This window comes from Gavialis gangeticus, unplaced genomic scaffold (genome assembly GCF_001723915.1).
Source record: "Gavialis gangeticus isolate Ggan-Ray unplaced genomic scaffold, GavGan_comp1, whole genome shotgun sequence".
NCBI lineage: Eukaryota > Metazoa > Chordata > Crocodylia > Gavialidae > Gavialis > Gavialis gangeticus.
Window position 1 is genome coordinate 24,526,965 of NW_017729002.1, and position 17,427 is coordinate 24,544,391.

At 46.6% G+C, this 17,427-nt stretch overlaps 1 protein-coding gene across 2 annotated transcripts in view; it reads right to left on the bottom strand.

Annotated features, from left to right (window-relative positions):
* Positions 1-17,421, bottom strand: part of UBN1 (ubinuclein 1) — a 36,983-nt gene extending 19,562 nt beyond the window's left edge. For both annotated transcript variants that reach the window (XM_019507689.1, XM_019507687.1), the window contains exons 1-9: positions 16,846-17,421; positions 15,294-15,380; positions 13,387-13,482; positions 12,974-13,108; positions 12,114-12,217; positions 9,610-10,054; positions 6,023-6,093; positions 3,253-3,382; positions 2,911-3,029 (exon numbers count right to left, since the gene is read on the bottom strand). In XM_019507689.1, the coding sequence (XP_019363234.1) occupies positions 2,911-3,029; positions 3,253-3,382; positions 6,023-6,093; positions 9,610-10,054; positions 12,114-12,217; positions 12,974-13,108; positions 13,387-13,482; positions 15,294-15,380; positions 16,846-17,094 (1,436 nt within the window). In that variant the 5' untranslated portion in view covers positions 17,095-17,421. The remainder of the gene's footprint in view (positions 1-2,910; positions 3,030-3,252; positions 3,383-6,022; positions 6,094-9,609; positions 10,055-12,113; positions 12,218-12,973; positions 13,109-13,386; positions 13,483-15,293; positions 15,381-16,845) is intronic.
* Between the last annotated feature and the right edge of the window lie 6 nt (positions 17,422-17,427).

The following is a 17,427-nucleotide window of genomic DNA, read 5'->3' on the forward strand; positions in this document are numbered from 1 at the left end:
ATGCTAAAACTCTCCACACACTGTTTCCTATGATCTACTAAGTTACTTGTGTCCTCTAGGCCACTCGTGCAGCTATGATTCTCTTTCTCTCTCCTTACGTTCCCCTCCTCCTTTCCCACGGTATTTGGACATTGTTGCTCACGTTTTCCGGGTGCTACTGCAGCCCACTAGCAGGCTGAGGATTTTGGAAACAAGAAGGCTGCTGGGTCCTGATGATCCAAGGGTAGAAGTGGAACAGTCAGGTGTGACCTGTATCACCCTTTATAAATGCAAACCTCAGGCCAGACAGGTAGACTGGCATCCCAGGGGAAGGAGCTCCCCGTGGAGAGGTAGAAGAACTGATCTCAGAGCCAGGGAGAAGCAGCACTGGACAGCAGACGGGCAGGGAAGACCAGCGGCATCATGCTGGGAATCAGGTAAGTTCTGGCACTTGTTTATTCTTTCAGTTGTGGTAAGGTGAACACCAGGCAGATCATTTTGGTTTTGAGTTGAGCTAATTCTGGGTGATTCTTAACCTGGTAGTCTGAACTGAGGCTGTTGGGGGGGTGGAGGCCACAGAAAGGAGGCGCTCATGAAATATCCCAAACCTCAAATGCAATTGGGAAGACAGAGATTGGGAGGTTTGCTCTGAGTCTGGCAGGGAGAAGATGCCAGCCAGAACTGCAAGAAAGTGGCAGGACATAAGGCAGCAGGCCTTCAAGCCTGCAAACATGCCTGCTGCATCTAAAGTTTGTGGACCTGACTAGTGAGATCCAAGCTAGTAAGCACAGCTAGAGTAAAACTGAACTGAGGCCAGGAGGGTGCTGGCCCAGACAGACCTGATGTCCAGGGGTCTCCTCACCTGTAAGAGTCCTTTCCTTGTCTACTTGTTGCATCAAGTTGTGGCAGGCAAGAGTACAGATGGAAGGGACATTCAGAAGGAATGAGGAGGCTAGCAGGAAGAAGTCCTAGAAAGTGGGTACGCCATGCCAGCACCCTGGGTGTGTACAGTCTGACCTTTCCTACCAGTTGGCCCACTGTGTTGCAGCCCATAGGTTTGGTTCAGCATCCCCAATCTCTTCTAGAAGCTTGTGGACTTCACGTATAACCTGTTTACAACTTTTAAGCCTTTTAAAGCCTCCATCTGTTCAGGTCTCCAGTTAACAGTTGATCAACCAGGTGATTTTAGTCATCTTTTGCCTCTATTTTCAGTTAAAATGTCTTTTTATGTTACTTGGTCTAATGCCTGAAAGTACAGGGAGTACATCCGTGTGTGTGCTTTAGTTGTGCAGCCTGTTATAAGCGCACCATTAAGTAGAGTCAAGATTTTTAGTATGAAAACTTCTGGACTATAGAGGAGCATAATATTCTGCTGAGGCATATACCATTGCAAGTGCAGTGGTTCTGAGCACTTTGAAATGGCACCCCATGCCATGCTGGCAAAACATCTTAACACAGTTACACATGCAGAGACTTTACTGCTGATCTTCCGAATGTGATGTTTATATGCAAGGGAACAGTCTAATACAACTCCTAGGTAGGTTGGGGTATGCTCATAGGGAAGGATGTGGTTGACTACTCTGATATTCAGTGTACTCTTAGCTCAACAACTGTCCAGGTGGAAGAGTGATAATACTGATTTATTGATGATCAACTTTAAAGTGCCACTTGTGGAGCTTAAGCAATAAATTCCATGTCAGTACTTAGTATCTTTTTCAATTCTGTGATAGCTATTCCTTGAGCTACTATGGCAACATCATCAGCATACATGTATTGCTTAGATGTTGTATACAGGAAGGTCCTTGGGAGACTTTATTCTTCAGAGTTCGTACTTTGTTTTTTTTAATTCTTTGTTGGTGATGAGTTTGAATGATCTGCTGGAGATCATGATGAAAGTGCATAACTTGTGGTCAGGGTATCATAGAGAGCAGTTTATATTTGAGGCCTTGGTGCCATACAATGTCATCGGTGGCTGCTGTAAGGTTGATAAATACCATGCCTGTTTTCTGCCTCATTTCAAATCTGTTTTTTATGTCAGATGTAAGTAATGTAACTTGGTCAGTGGTACACAGCTTTTTCCCAAACACATGACTCACTTGAGCAGACAAGCATGGTGCATAATTGACCACCTTACAGGCAAAGACACCAAAAAAACAACACTGCCGTGTCAACAAACTCCATCGTGAAAACACCATAAAAACAGCAGGTACACTAACCCAAGTAAGCAACACAGAGAAATGACTAAACACCTGACTCGTGAACAACTTAATCACTCAAGGTCAACCTTAACTTAACTGCGCACATCTCTGACACTATAGTTTCATAGCTAAGTTCAACACAGCTATTAAAGTGATCAAGACTGGCAAGCCACAAGAAGGCAAAGAACCACAATGAAAAGACAGCTTCAAAAATTCATGTATAAATATCTACAAAGTAACAGACTTCAAAAATCTGGAGGAAAGGTGACATCATTGGGCACCTATATACGTGCCAGACATTTGCTCCAACACATGCTAACTGACACGCTCCAGCAGCCTCCATGTCACGTGTCTCGAGCATCCCGATGCTTCAAAATGGTGGCGGGGGCACTTTAACTAAAGCTTGCTCAATGATCTTTAGGCAAAGTGCCCCGCACCACCATTTTGAAGTGCAGGATGCTGAATACATGTGACACTGTGGGTCCTCTAATCAGAGCAACTCTCAGAGCCACTCTAATTAAAAACACCCCCTCCACCCCAGAACACGTGTAAAGATGCCCACTGCTATCCTGAAACCAAATAAACCACCAGAGGATGTAAAAAGCTACTGACTCATCTCACTACTCTCCATTACATACAAACTCACGGAGCACATAATCCTGAATAGAATACAGAACATCACTGAAACCTAGCTCCCCAAAGAGATAACTAATAAAAAAGATTACAAGCTTACTTAGCAAACTTGGCTTGCGTATGGGCTTGGCATTCATCCTGGTATTTAGACATCTGCTCTGGCATTGCTCTGCCAATGGCTTCCTTCAGCTTCTGGAGAGGCTCTTTCAAGCGTCCACCCTGCAGAGAGCACCACAAGACAAGGTGAGATATCCCAAAACCCGTTTCACTCAAGAAATCCTATATTGGCAGTTTAGAGACCTCAACAATGCTGTAACCACATGGTGGCCATTAGATGTCCAGCACAGAATGGCAGTGCCTCATGTAATAACAATGACTGTGCTCTGAAGATCTGAAATTAAGTGTAAATTAATAGATCTGGGGCACTTCCAAGATAACCCACCTGCTCAAAGAGATAAAGTTTGCGGGCACGCTTGACCAGAGTGTCCTTGCTGCAAGGCAGGAAGGCGGCCAGGTGGGCATAGACCCCAGATCGGATCTGGCTGTTCAGCTCCCGGGTCTGTAGCTCTATGCTGTAGAAAAGGACAGACAATATTTTCTCATGACTTCATTATAGCCTCTCCATGCATTATCATCAAACTCAGGGAGAGACCACCAGAAGACACTAGGAAAGTGGCAAGCTCATTCTAGAAGTCCCCCAGGGTTTTTCAACCCAACTTATTCCAATCCTTATACTACTTAACCCTGGGGCAAACAGATGACTGTTAAAATGGATGAGTAGCATCATTTTTTCTGTGACCAAAGAAATTAAGTGGACTGATTTCTATTCTGCATTCTGGTGGAAAATATTTTGGGGCACTCAGGGCAATCATACTTTGCTGTAAGTAGTTTCATAAGTAGGACATTTAGATGTTCATCTCAGAGGAAGATGGCTGTCTGGGCCAAGTAGCAAGCCACAGAGACTGCTCCCTGACCGGTTCTCCATAACATTATATGTTCCATTTGATTGGGTGTGTGTTAGTTCATGGGTTAATACTACAGTTTTGTTGCGAGTGTGGCTGTGTTTAAGAGAGATTGAGGCTCTGAGGCTATAAACAAAAATTGCACTTGTCCTGGGATAAAACATTTTATCCCAGAACAAAATGCATTCATACAAACATCTACATCTGGTGTCCCAGGGTTAATCCTAAAATGGTTTATGGAATAAGAAGTACTAACAGTTTATGCTGGGACATTGCAAAGTGTGCCTGAATGGTTCTCTCAGGACTGCATCATTGAACCAGCCGCAGTGCATTCTGGAGCTCACTGAATCCTGAATAAAAGAGCAATGTGTGTACATGCCAATACCACAATATTTCTGTTTCAGGACATACATAGGCACAAATCAAATCCAATGCCTAGCCTGAGAGAGCTGGAGAGAAAACAGAGTAGGCATAAGAGGAAAAAGACTAGCTCCAGGGATGACAGAGTAGAGTCTGAGAGAGGACAGAGGGAACTACAATGGCACAATAAAGACTGTTTGTTTGAACTTGAGCAATCTGCTGTGTTGTTTTTGAAGCTGACACTCAGATCTTCTACTCCCTGTACATGGCAGGACGCACTGCATATTACAGTAAAAGTTCTGTTATCCGGCATCCCCCATTCCTGGGGGGAATATGCTGGTTAATTGAGCGGCCCCAGCCAGTGCTTCTCTTGCTGTGTCTGGGGCACCCCTCCCACAGCATTGCCACACATCCCGCGGGCCCCGCGGGACAGGGAGGCAGGTCCCGCACAACCCTGCACAGTCTGTTATGCCCCCAGGCTGTGGGGGCTCAGCAGCACAGACTGCTTTGCCCCCTGCCGTGGGGGCTCAGGGAAACCGGAAGTGCCGCAGTGGGCACTTCCGGTTTCACTTTATCTTACAAGCTGGCATGCCGGTTAGTAGAGAATGCCAGCTTGTAAGATGCCGGATAGCGCAGCTTTTACTGTAGTATATTTAATAATTATAAACGTTGCCTTTGTTCTTCTGTATTCCTTTTTTATTGAGCATGTTGCAATGAGAGAGAGAGAAAAGAGAGACAAATAAGAGAAAGAGGAGAGAAAGAAAAAGGAGAGCAGAGACAGAACCAGACACACGCACACGCACGCAGAAAACCACGTGCACAAACACAGAGAACCAAAACACATCCAGAACAGACATATGTACACAAACATCTGCAACCAGACACGTGTGTGCACACAGAACCAGATGCTGGGCTCGGAGCGGGTGGGAGTCAGGCGGGCTCAGTCGCTGCCAGCCACAAAGCCCGGGCTGCTTCCAGCAGGTGGCTGGGTGGCTGCAAGCACGGCTGCAAGCCCTGCTGCAAGCAGACTGGGCTCCATGGTTGGCAGCAGCTATCCAGAGCCTGGGCCAGTTGCAGCCAGGAGACTGCAAACATGTGCTCTGGGCTCCGGCACCAGCTTCATACCAGTGGGTGCACACAGGCTTGCAGACACCCAGCCACCCGCTGGGAGCAGCCCAGGCTTTGTGTCTGGCAGCAGCTGCCTAGAGCCCAGGCTGGCAGTGGCATCCTGAGCAAAATGGCCTTGCATGCCGTGCTCAGCACATGTGCCAAGGGTTGCTGACCCCTGGTATATGGCAGGTAGCTACCCTTCCCATTTCACAAATAAGCAAACTAAAATACCAGGAGGCCAAGGAATCATTCCAGCTCACAGAGCAAGACAGTGGCACAGTCAAGAACTGAACTTGGTAACCCTTGTTTCAAGCCTCTCCTCTATCCACAGGCAGCACTGTATGGATTGGATGACCCTCCTGGAAGGGATGCTATTAGACATAGAATCTAGATTGGACTCAAATGCTTGAATGGAGGGATATGAATAGCCAACAGTATTTGGAAAAAATCACTGCACATTTCAACAGCTTCTTGTGAAGACCAGATGAGAACCAGAGGTTTGGACACACCTCCCAAGTTTCACCCTCAAGCCCCTAGTATTGATGTATTCCTACTGAAGGCCATTTAGAGAGAACATTAGGACTATTCCAGATGGGCTCACCTTGGAGGAGCTTATGCAGGGTAGCAGCATCCTTGTCTCTGCCCCCAGAACTAGGAAGTGTGGTCAAGGAACAGGAACTGTCACCCAAGAACCATGTTTTATGTAAACTTTCCCCTTCCCCACACAGTTTTGTGCCGTCCCTCACACTAATGACAGACAAGAAAATGTGGTGTCCTTACTCCAGTATGATGTTATTGACGTCCTGGGTGAAGAACCGCTGTTTGCCTTCTCCTTCTGCAGCTCTTGCAGCCTGGGTTACACCAAATGGTAAAACATTAGTTCATACACAGATACAGAGAAGTAGAAGCAAGCCATGTTTTTTCAGAAAGGACCCTGTAATATGGCTCTACTGACAATGATGCCATTTAGACATGGGCTACATTCCCGATAATGGCACTGATGTTACATAACACCATTCACAACATAAATTCAGTGGCTTCTGGGCTGGACTGAATATTGCTCTATTATTTCTGAACAAATTATAAGTACCTCCTGGAGGTAGGCGCTGCCTGCTCCCCAACCCGACTCCAAGCTGCCCCAGATCTCTCCTCTTTCTCTGACCTGCAATGCAGCAATGCCAACACTCACCTTTTCTATGAAAGAAAGCTCCTGAGAAGGTGCCCTGCAGTGCAGTCCCAGCCTGCTGTGGGCAGCATTCCAAGAACTATCCAAGATGCACACTGTTGCAGTGTGGCCTAGCCCATATGGGTCACTGCTTTCATCTGAATGGATGTACGGGAAGATATCTACCAATGCTCCTGGGCCAGTCAGCAGGGGAGAGGGTCCCAGAAACAAAAAGAACGCAAAGCCAATATTGCTAATAAATGGCCTCCCTGATAGAGCACTATGACACAAGGGGGGACTCCAGTCCCTGAAAGCCACTAATGTACAGAGCAAGACATTCAAATGTCCTTCTGCTGAACAATGTTGTATTCTTGGTACCCTAATACAGACTTTCTATTATTAATTAACCACACAGGAAAGCAATGCTTAGGACAGCAATTACACAAGAAAGCAATGCATACCAAGTTTCTTCTCAGTGACTTCAGATAGAACATGGTTTGTAGAATGCTCACCCCAAATTTTTACACAACTTGCTCAGCAGAAAATGCTGCTTCATTGAAAGTGAGATTTTGTTTTTGGAAAGGAAAAAAAGCTTATCTGGGGTTTCCCCATGAAACAAAAGCCAGTTTATGGCCACCTCTAGTTCTTGGCCTAAAAAGCAGCAAGCTGAGGCATTCAACATGTTGGCTTCTTTGTGGAAGATGAGAGGCCCCAGCCCTTCCCATTGTGCTAGCCAGGCATAGACTCTACAGCCAATACATCTGCTCATCCTCCAGTGTTAAGAAATCTCCATTCTTTCACTCCAAACAATGCCACAATTCCTTCAGAGGTGGGAGTGGGACTCAGGCCCCCCATTAGCAGAGCAGAGCCCCTGGCAGCTTCTCAGCAGGTCCAGACTTGCCTCATGTTTAGTTCCCAATGACGCCAACAAAAATGAGTCCCATGCTATTCTGAGCCACAGTGAGGTGTAGTGTGACTTTACTTTCTGAAATGAGGGGCTGGAGGAAAGACCAATAGGTCTGGACTGCAAAGCAGGATTCCCTCTGACCAGAATCAGATATAAAAGGTCCCTCGTTCTCTCTCAAGTCCTCCCTTTCTGGCAGGACCATACCCTGCCTCAGACCTATCAGGCTTTGGATGCTATAGCCACTCACAAATTACACACTAGTGTGGCCTGTGAAGCTGAGTGAGAATACTCCTTTCATGTGGCAATGAACATGGCTCATTAGCAACCAGCTCACCTGGTATGTTTTGACAGCAGCCTTCCCAAGAGAGCTAGGGAGGGCTCCTGCACCACAGCAAAAGATAGCTCCAGAGTGCACAGCTTTTCATTTCATGGTGGAGATGTTGAATCTGAGTTTGTGGTTTGGAGAAGAAGTGCTGTGTGTGTGACTGGCATCCAACCTGCCCTTAGAGGAGGCAACCTCACCCTTACCACTAATATAGTTTCAGCAAGGCCTTACTCTGGATGCTAAGCAATGGGACCTCCTATAAAAGGAAAGAATGCTGGCAATACATTGATGACAAAAAGTGTAAGATCTAGCAGAAAAATCCTGTACATGAAGCTCCCCGAGATTGGTCCCTATCTCCAACAGTACCAGGTGACAGGCTACACGTGAAAAGGCAGGAAAAAGCCAAGGCAATTCCATTCTAGAGAGAAGGTACATGATCAAGATCCTTCCAGGGTGGGGAGAATTAAACCCCAAAACTCTAGGAGTACAGAAATGCCTACAGGCTTTATTCTGCCAGAGACATGTCTCCAGATCCTGAGGTGGGAACAGAAGGGATAAAAATACAGTCTATCTCCACCTGCCAATAGGTTTAATTTTGGGGCCCCAACTGACCAAAAGGTGCTTCCTTGCCTGCAAAAACCATACTCCAGCCACAACAGGTGCAGAAGCAAAGGGTGCTTTTCTACCAGGTGGTGAAACATTCCACTGTGGCCCACAGCAACTTGGAGTAATCTGCCATCACTTTATCTTGCAGCAGTGTAATAATTAACTCTGTGTCCAGGGAGCCTCCACATTATTCATCTCCGGCTCAGATACACTTCATGGGCAACCTATTTCAGTGTTATCCATTAACAGCAAAAACAAACAGCAACTTTTACAAAGAGTCCCATGGCATTTTATCATGCACAGGCAGCTATGCCAACACCTTACCCAACTTCTGACCTATGATTCTGATGGCTCACCACTGTTATAAAGGTTTCAGGAATGGCAGAGAAGCTCTCTTAATAGAAGGCTAGAAGACAGTGACCCTATCCCAAGAGCACATAATCCTAGTTAGTACAAGGGCCTTGAATCTAAGTTTACCCTGTAACCTTAGTAACAGGGCTGAAGCATCACCTCAGTGGTTCATGGACAAGTAACGGCCGCTATCATGACAAACAGAATAACCAAAAGTGGGTCTATTTTTAAAATGTAATTCTTTAAAGATGCCATCAGGTGGCTCCATGGTTAATGTCTTTGCACATCCTAAAGAACCAAGAGCACTCCACCCATCAAATAATTCCACAACAGGGAGATCTGAAAACAAGGTTGGGTGTTTGGATCCCACACCTCCCTATCAGAAATGCAGACCCAACTGTGGTGCGCCGTAAAAAGTCTCAGTGGAAGTATCCATCTACAAGCATCTCGTGGAGATCCCACAAATGGAGCAGAGTTGACAGCTAAACAGTGAATCCTAGTACCTGCTCATTATAATGGACACAATGCTGAATGTAGTGTCTTTTCAATCTCTATTCTGATCATCACTGCATATTAAACCTATTATAATATAACCTGGCTTATAATGTAACCAACTTTATTAGCTCTTATAATAAGCCCACTTGTGCTCGGTCAGCCATGGAGAAGTCCTATTAGTCCAAGTCTCTACCTTGCCAAGCCATGGAGCCAATGCTTGCTACCTACTGGCAGTAACACTTTGAGCTAAGCTCCTAGGCCAAGGAACAGCATTCTCATATGATCACAAAGCACTGACAGCAGGAGGAAATGGAACTATACTATACCAGGCCCTACACAGTCTCGCTCTTCCATGAACGAGAGAAACTATGAGAAATGAAGCTATTCCTCCATTTGAAAGAAATCCACCTGTGAATGAAACAGAAGAGGCTTATCTTCCTCAAGAAGCTGCATGATCCATCTGCCACCCATTGGGTAAGACACCCCTTGCCTAGCCTCGACATGCCTAGCAGCAGTACCTGGGTCAGTTCCTTGATCCGTCTCTCCAGTGGAGCTGGTAGTCCTTCTGGGAGGGAGGGTGGCTGTTTGAATTCCTGTTCCAAACCCATCCCAAGAGGGTCACTTCCATCCTCCACATCATGGAAGGGACTCCCTTCTGGAGATTCATTGAAGAGCCGCTCCAGGTCCAGGTCCAGATCATTCAATGAGTCCACAGCAGTGACAGCCTGAAGCAAGTCATTATCACTGGCATGGCCAAAGAGAGATAGCAAAGGATCAGACATGGTCTCCACTTCTCGTGGGGCTGGAGCTTCTGCTGGGGAGAGTGACACCATCTTCTGCTCCTCATCCCTCTTTTTCTGAGCTTCCTTTTCCTTCTGGAATTTCTTCAGCATCTCTTTGACACTCAAAGCTCCAGAGTATTTCTTTTTCTTTTTCTCTTTACTGGCATTCAGTGCTGTGAAGCTGCAAGTGAGGGAGGGAGGAGGGGAAAAAAACTAGATCACATTTATGCCAGGAAGTCCCATAAAGAGAAATGAATTTTACAGAGCAAGGAGAGGAGAAAGGAAACCCCTTCACACCAAAACAGCCAGGGTCTAGCACTTCTCCTATCCCACTCCTCCAAACCAGAAATGACTCAGGCCGTTGCTAGGAATTTGGTACCAGATTCAGCCAACCAGAGGCACTGACTATGCCTCAGAAACACTTTGGTCAATATACATGTATTTAATGATTTACCTGGCTATCAAGTGATTTCTCTTTATTTTAACGTATAAAGAAGTTCATGCCTCACACACCTCATTTTAAAATCTGTTCTGTTTCCTGTACACAGTCTAAAGACTTAAAGATTATTTCTTATGAAATAGCTAAACGAGGAGTGAAGTCATTTAACATGACTACTCTCAGGGTTACAGGCCGACAGAGACAATGAATGGTCTGAAGTACAGCAGCACTGGAGACAAGGGAAGTCTGAGAACGGGAAGCTCATTACTGTCCTGTGCATTCTACTGGCTCTATTTGATTTCACAGACACTTTAAAGCCCTTAACCTTATTTTAAGGCTCTTCCTAGGCTAAGGTGTGGTTTTCTATCCCTGAAAAAACAACTTTCTATCCAAAATCTCATGAGCATGGGTCTCCCAGTGAGCCATGTCCCTTGGAGGTGGCTGGAAGGGATTCCCGATACAGGTCTATGGCATGTGAGATTCTATACAGCAGCAAGAGACTGGCCCAATGCCTGACCTAGTTCTGCACATAATCTCTCTCTCAGTGATGTGGGGGTGTGACTGGAGCTTAAGCTCCCCCCTGCCAGCAAGTGCTGCTTGTAGTTAATCACATACATGCAGTCCAAGATACCACAGCAAAAGTACCACAATGACAGACAAACAGAAACCTGACCCATTAGTATTAAAATGCAACAAGGTCAGAGTTAATTTAGAAGCAGCCTAATTGCTTTAAAAGAATTTCTCCTGTACCAAACTCCACCACATTCCCTTTTCAATTGGCTCTAGAACCTCATGGGATCTCATGGTTTTTCAGAGAAAGAGAAATGTAATGGAGGATGGACTGGCCACAGCAAGCCAGCAAGGAAGGTGAGAGGAGTAAAGTGAGTGGGGAAGTGAAAGAGTAGGCTGGGCATAGAAGGCAGAACCAGACATCAAAGCCAGTAGAGGTGAAGCATTACAAGTCTGCTAAAGACAAAAGTAACCAGCTGCATTGATAGCAACAAGTCCCTTCCATGGAGAGAGACTAAAGACACCTGAGTACTAAAACTGCCTTGGGCAGGGAGTTGAAAACGTGACTCGGGAAGGCAGCTGGAAGCTGCTTTTCAGTCTAGCTCTAGCTGGCCCAGTCTCACAACCCCTCATCCCAGCTAACCCAAAATTCACTATCCATCATCACCTGCCATTCTTGCCCTATGAACGAGCAGAGTGAACGAGCAGAGTGAACAAACATATGCCTCATGTGGCTGTGACCCTGTCGCATGGATGTTCTGCACTTTTCCCAAACCTGCCTCTGGCTTTGGGACCATGAACTCTATGGGACAGGCGTAGTATGTTTCTAGGTGCTTATATAGTGCCCACCACAAAGACTCCTGCCCCAACCCCAGCTGCAGCCAGGGCCATCCCTAGGGGGGTGAGAATTGGGGCAACCGCCCCAAGCCCCACATTTTGGGGGGCCCCACAGAGCCGGGCAGAGAGGCCGCGGCTGCAGTTAGGCCATCCACGCAACCGGCAGGTTGGACGGCTCTTTGCCTGTTCCAGCCAGAAGTTCTGGCCACCATCCATCCCACCATGTATGGTGTGCCGGGGCTTTCACTCTCCTGCGTAAGTGTGCCGTGGGACAGGGAGAGGGGCCCCATGCAGCCTGCTTTGCCTTGGGCACCACACCCTGCTGGGATCATCTCTGGCTGCAGCCTTTGGACACTGCTTACTGCAGTGAAAACCATCTGTCCTCATAGGGGCAGAAGGGAGGGGACAGCCATCATTTCCAGCAAGCCCCCAGGTAGAGAGGGTTCCATCTTACCCGGCTTTGGGGAACTTAGATTTTTTTGACTTTTTTTCCTTGTCATAAGAATCATCTTTTTTCTTCTTCTTCATTTTTTCACCACCTTCTTTCAACTTCCGCTTCTAGGATTAAAGACAAGCCAGAGTTAGGGGCTTTAGGACCCACTCTACAGCAAGGACCTTCTGTGTCTCAAAGGCACATCTAAGGGCCATCTCAGGCAATCAAAAGCAGTCTGCAAGTATCTTGTACCCAGAGGTGCAGGATACTAACCCACCCTGCACAATGGCTAGGGCAGCTCTAGGACAACTGTCTACCACTTAGGGATGGGATGGCATTCCAGGATCCCAGAGGCAAATGAATGGTGACTGAATTTCCCTGCCAACCTTGAACCAAATATATTCTATATGGACTGTATAGGTGTCAGGCCTTCAAAAAGCCGGTACCATAATACAAGCTTCCACAAACAACATCATCCCTCTCCACCACATCTCACCCTAGGCTGGAAGGCTCATCCCTTACACAGGAGGAAAGGCTATTCCTAGTCAGTTCTTGGCTTCTCCACTAACATTAACTAACTTTTTAGGATGACAACTTAGATGATGTCACTTCATCTACAGGAGGTAAAAAGACACTACCCATCAATTGAAACAGCAGGACCAATGTCTTCCTACCCAATGGGCACAAGGATGGTATTGAACCCACGACCTAGAGGTCAAAACTAAAGCCGTGACCAAGGGGCACATCATTGCCAACTTCCTCCCCACAACAGCAGGCAGGAAGTCAAAACCCCTCCTATTCCAGAGCTGCTTTCTGGCAGCAAATTCAAACCATTATCCCTCAATTTTTACAGAGCAACAAGCTCCTGAATCTGCACTAACCTTGGGAGACTTCTTCTTCTTCTCTTTGATAAAGTCATCCTCCGATTCCGATGCTTGGCGGAACTGCAGCGTTCCCGAGTTAATGTAAAATCCTCCGTATTTTGTAGTCAGAGAAGCTGGAACAAGTTCATCATACTGGAAAAGAATGCAAAAGCACTTGATTGGTGGTGTCAGGTTCATCATGCTATGCCTACATGAGACCTGGTTTTGGAATGGAAATAGCATTGCAAGCTCACTAATAGGGCTGTTTGTGGGACAGCCTGTCTGGTAACTAGCCATTTTCCACTATGCGGGTACCCCTGGAGTCATCCCTGGCACACACCTTCCCTGAATTGTATTAACATGCTCCCCTGCCACCACCTGCTTCCCACGAGGCAGCTCAACTTACAATCCCTCTCCTCTGAATTACTCACCGCTTCAGAATTATCAATGAAGGAATCGGATTCGTCATACCCATACCCCATATCGATCAAGTCCTGAATACGGTCCTTCCTGCGTTTCTTGCCCCCCTGAAATGATAGAGATCAATGACATTCCACTATTCTCACAAGCTACTATAGGGACTATTGCTCACACAGAAAGCAAGCACTTCTTTCCTACGCAGATCAAGGGAGTGCTCCCTCTTAGCCTTTTCCCTGCAAGGAAAGGGCTGGGACGGGTGAAAGCAAGGGAGGCATTGCTGTCTGTTCACATATATATAGGCACAGCCTTGCTTCAGCAGGTAGAGGTACAAGAAACAGAATCAAATTCACTTGTTTCCATTTCCAGCACTGAACCAGTGATACAAGACAATCTACCAAGACGTTAATACCAGGACTTGAAAAAAGCAACATACACCCATCACTTATGAGCCCATCCTAAAGTCCATCCTCTCCCCCACCCAAAGCCACACCACTGCAGTTATTTAAAAAACTCAGATGATCCTTCACAAGGGATTAGCAACAGAAAGACTAGGAAAACTGGGGATGGCAGCTGACAAAGTTTGGAGCAGCACAGGCAACTCCCCTAGGTACTTCCCACATGTTCTGGGAATGTCTGAGCCCTTGCTTATTATTGTCATGTCCTCTGGTGCCTTTTTAGAATCTGAGGCATGTCAGCTGAGCAAAGGAAGGAACCTCAAAATGGGAGTTGTCCATGGGAAGCTTCAGGGACCACTTGAGGTGAAGACCAAGTCAAGAGGATGAAAGTATTTTAAAACAGCACGTTACAACTGGGGACTACAGGGCAGACCCTACATTGAAAGGCTGCGGGACCTAAACCTGTTCAGCCTTCACAAGAGAAGGCTGAGGGGGGACCTGGTGACTGTCTATAAACTCACTAGGGGGGACCAGAAGGGTTTGGGGGAGACACTGTTTCCCCTAGCGCCCCCTGGCAGGACAAGAAACAATGGACACAAATTATTAGAGAGTAGGTTTAGATTAGACATCCGCAAGAACTACTTCACAGTTAGGGCGGCTAGGAGCTGGAACCAACTTCCTAGGGAAGTGATGCTGGCTCCTACCGTGGGGATCTTTAAGAAGAGGCTTGATGACTACCTGGCTGGACTCATTTGAGTCCAGTCTTTTCTCCCGCCCAGGCGGTGGGGGTTGGACCTGAAGATCTACAAGGTCCCTTCCGACTCGACTTCTATGATTCTATGAACTGCTATAAGGGAGACAGAGACATCAGCACATTTTCCCCACACTGTGGAGTTTTCTGCCTGCCACCAGACAGGTGTCTCCCACTTTACTTCTTGCTTACCTCTCCCTAGTCTTCATTTTTTATTCTCACCCCCGCAACTAATAGACAAAGCACCTACATCCCAAGTGACTCTTAAAAGCTTTCCTAAACAGCAAAAGAACAAAACTGACTGAATTCATGTCAACTTCACTGCTGTCCTGGAAAAGCAGCAGTGACTGGCAAAACAGGTCATTTTCCTCATTCTGCTGCTGTTTGCCAAATTCCTGAATGTCACCACCACCACCACAGCTGCACAAATATACATTTAAAAGACAATATGCTATTGATTCATATGAGGAATTTTAAAGGAAGTATAAGCTTCCAAGCCTTACAAAAAAGGAAAGTTTAGATTGCTTTCATTGAGGACACTTTCCATTAGCAAGGGAAAATGAAAAGCTTAAACTTATCTTCCTGAAGGAAGCATCATGTTTTTATTACTGAGAGAAATAAGGCTATTTTCCAGTAGAAATGAAGGCTCTCACCAACATAGGTGGCAATAGCCTTCACTCCTACAGTACGATTGTTAGATAGAAAAGAGGATTAAGCAGAGATAACACTGACAGAATTACTGTAGGAAAAAGAAGAAAAAAAACCCCCTTACATATTTCTCTTCAAACTTCCGGGCAAGAGCCTCCACTTTGTGTCTTTCTCTTTCCTCATCATTGAAGGGATCAGCATGGTCTTTCCTCTGCGGACGTGAACACAGGCGAACATGTCAGAACACATGGCCAATATTCAATAAGATAGACAAATATTTTCTGCAGGTATGTTACTACTTCCCCCTGTGCATTAAAAGCACAAGAGGTCTCATGCTACAAGGAATGGGACAGCTTTGTAAGCTTCAACATAGGCAAAGCTTGAAGATTGAATCAGATAGCTTGCTTTTTTAGCTATTAAGTACCAGGTAAGTTCTGAGAAGGTACAATTAGCTTTCGACCATTCCTCCATGAAACCTGATGAGAAGGGCAGAGGATGCTGGAATTCATAAACAAATGCTTTGTCAAAGTGTGTGCTCGGCCTTTTTTTTTTGGTTTGTTTTAACAACTGGCCAGCAGGTGACTAATAAATCCAACCTCATCCCCCTGCCCCTTATCTTCTGGCAGCTAGAAAATCAGCAGCTTGTTTTTGCACTCTTTGCCACCCTGTTGCACCCTTGACACTCCTGTCTGATAATCTCTCTCACACACACACACCACACAGTTGCTCCCCTTTCACTTCAGCATTGCTTGGAATTTCATTCACAGCAAAAGAGAAGGTGCCTCTCAACTCTCAAAAGTAGCAGCCCAAAATTGATTATTTCTGTCTGAACAGAAGCCTTGAAAATGAACTAGAATTCTGTTCATCTCCCCAGACAACACCACAGCCACCTTTATGAAGCACAGCACTGGGGCTGTCCACCTACAAACTCAAAGTCACGTTTTTTCTAGGTCCTCTTAAGAATATTATCCTCTCGTTTCTTCTTATCACCGTGCAGGCAGTTACACAGAGTTTAGTTTCTACAGAAATTGAGATGCAAGATCAACCTCCCTCACCAACTTATAAGGAAACTTACCAACTTACAAACAGGCAAGTGTCAGCATTGAGTGTCAACTGAAAACACTTTACACTCCAAACGAAAACACAGCAAACATCATGAGGACTCGGGCAGAAACACCTCCATGCAGTACAGATATGCCTCTGCCAGTTACTACACTGGGCCCTTATTTCTTTGTGTATCAGCAAGAATCAGATCGGCAAGGTTCTTTCAAGATTAGTCACATATTTTAACAATTCAGGTACCAAAGAACACTTCAATCAGCCTGTTTCAGGTCAAATCAACAACATGATATAATTTCTCCACTTTCCAGACAACACTCTGTCCATTTCATGGGGAATTCTACTGAAGGTCAAAACTAAGCAAGAGCTGTCACTTGGCAAGAGCACAGATCTGGCAGCCAGGAGTCCTGCACTTTTCAAGCTGGTTGCAGAACTGGGAGCCATGGGGTCTTTGGCTGATCACTTCACCTCTCCGTGCCTTTGTTTCCCCACTTTTAAAAGTGGAGATCAAGCGTATCCCGGGCTCAAGGGTATTCTAAGAGTTAACATTACAAAGCTCTTTGAGATCCATAACTAAAAAGTACGCGGTACGCTTTTAGCAAACAAAAAACGCTCACCTTGTCTCCAGAAGAAACACCCTTCAGTTTCCCTCGAGTGTTCTTCAGAAGCTCAGGGTAGAAAAACTCTGGGCAACGCTTGTGATCCGGCTCAAAAAGGGTAAGCGTGATGCGAACTGCTGCTGCGGCCGGTTCAGAGTCCTGGGGCAGCTCCGCTCCTGACACATCCTCCCTGCGAGGCTTCTTCAAGAAGCTGGTGCTCAGCGGACCTGGGAGAGAAGTGAACTGAACCCGGTGGGGCTCCGTCATGGCTATGAGCAAGTCTGGGCAGCTCTCACGGCATGGCTTCCATTAGCTCAGAAAAGTCCTGGGCAAGAGGCCTTCGGCAGGAGGGACACACAGGGAGATGGTTAAGGATACAGGAGCCAACTGGACCTGGACGAGCCGCGCAGCGGACAGGTGTCCAGGGGAAGGACGAGGCTGGGCTGACCTCGGAGCACAAGCACCGGGGCGCTGCCAGGCCCCTACATCGCAGCGCCCGCCGGCCCCACACACGCGTAGCCGCTGGCGACGGGAGCCGCAGGTCGCTAGGTCCTCTGAGCGCCGAGCCGCTCCTTCACAGCGGCCGCGCCGGGCGGCTGC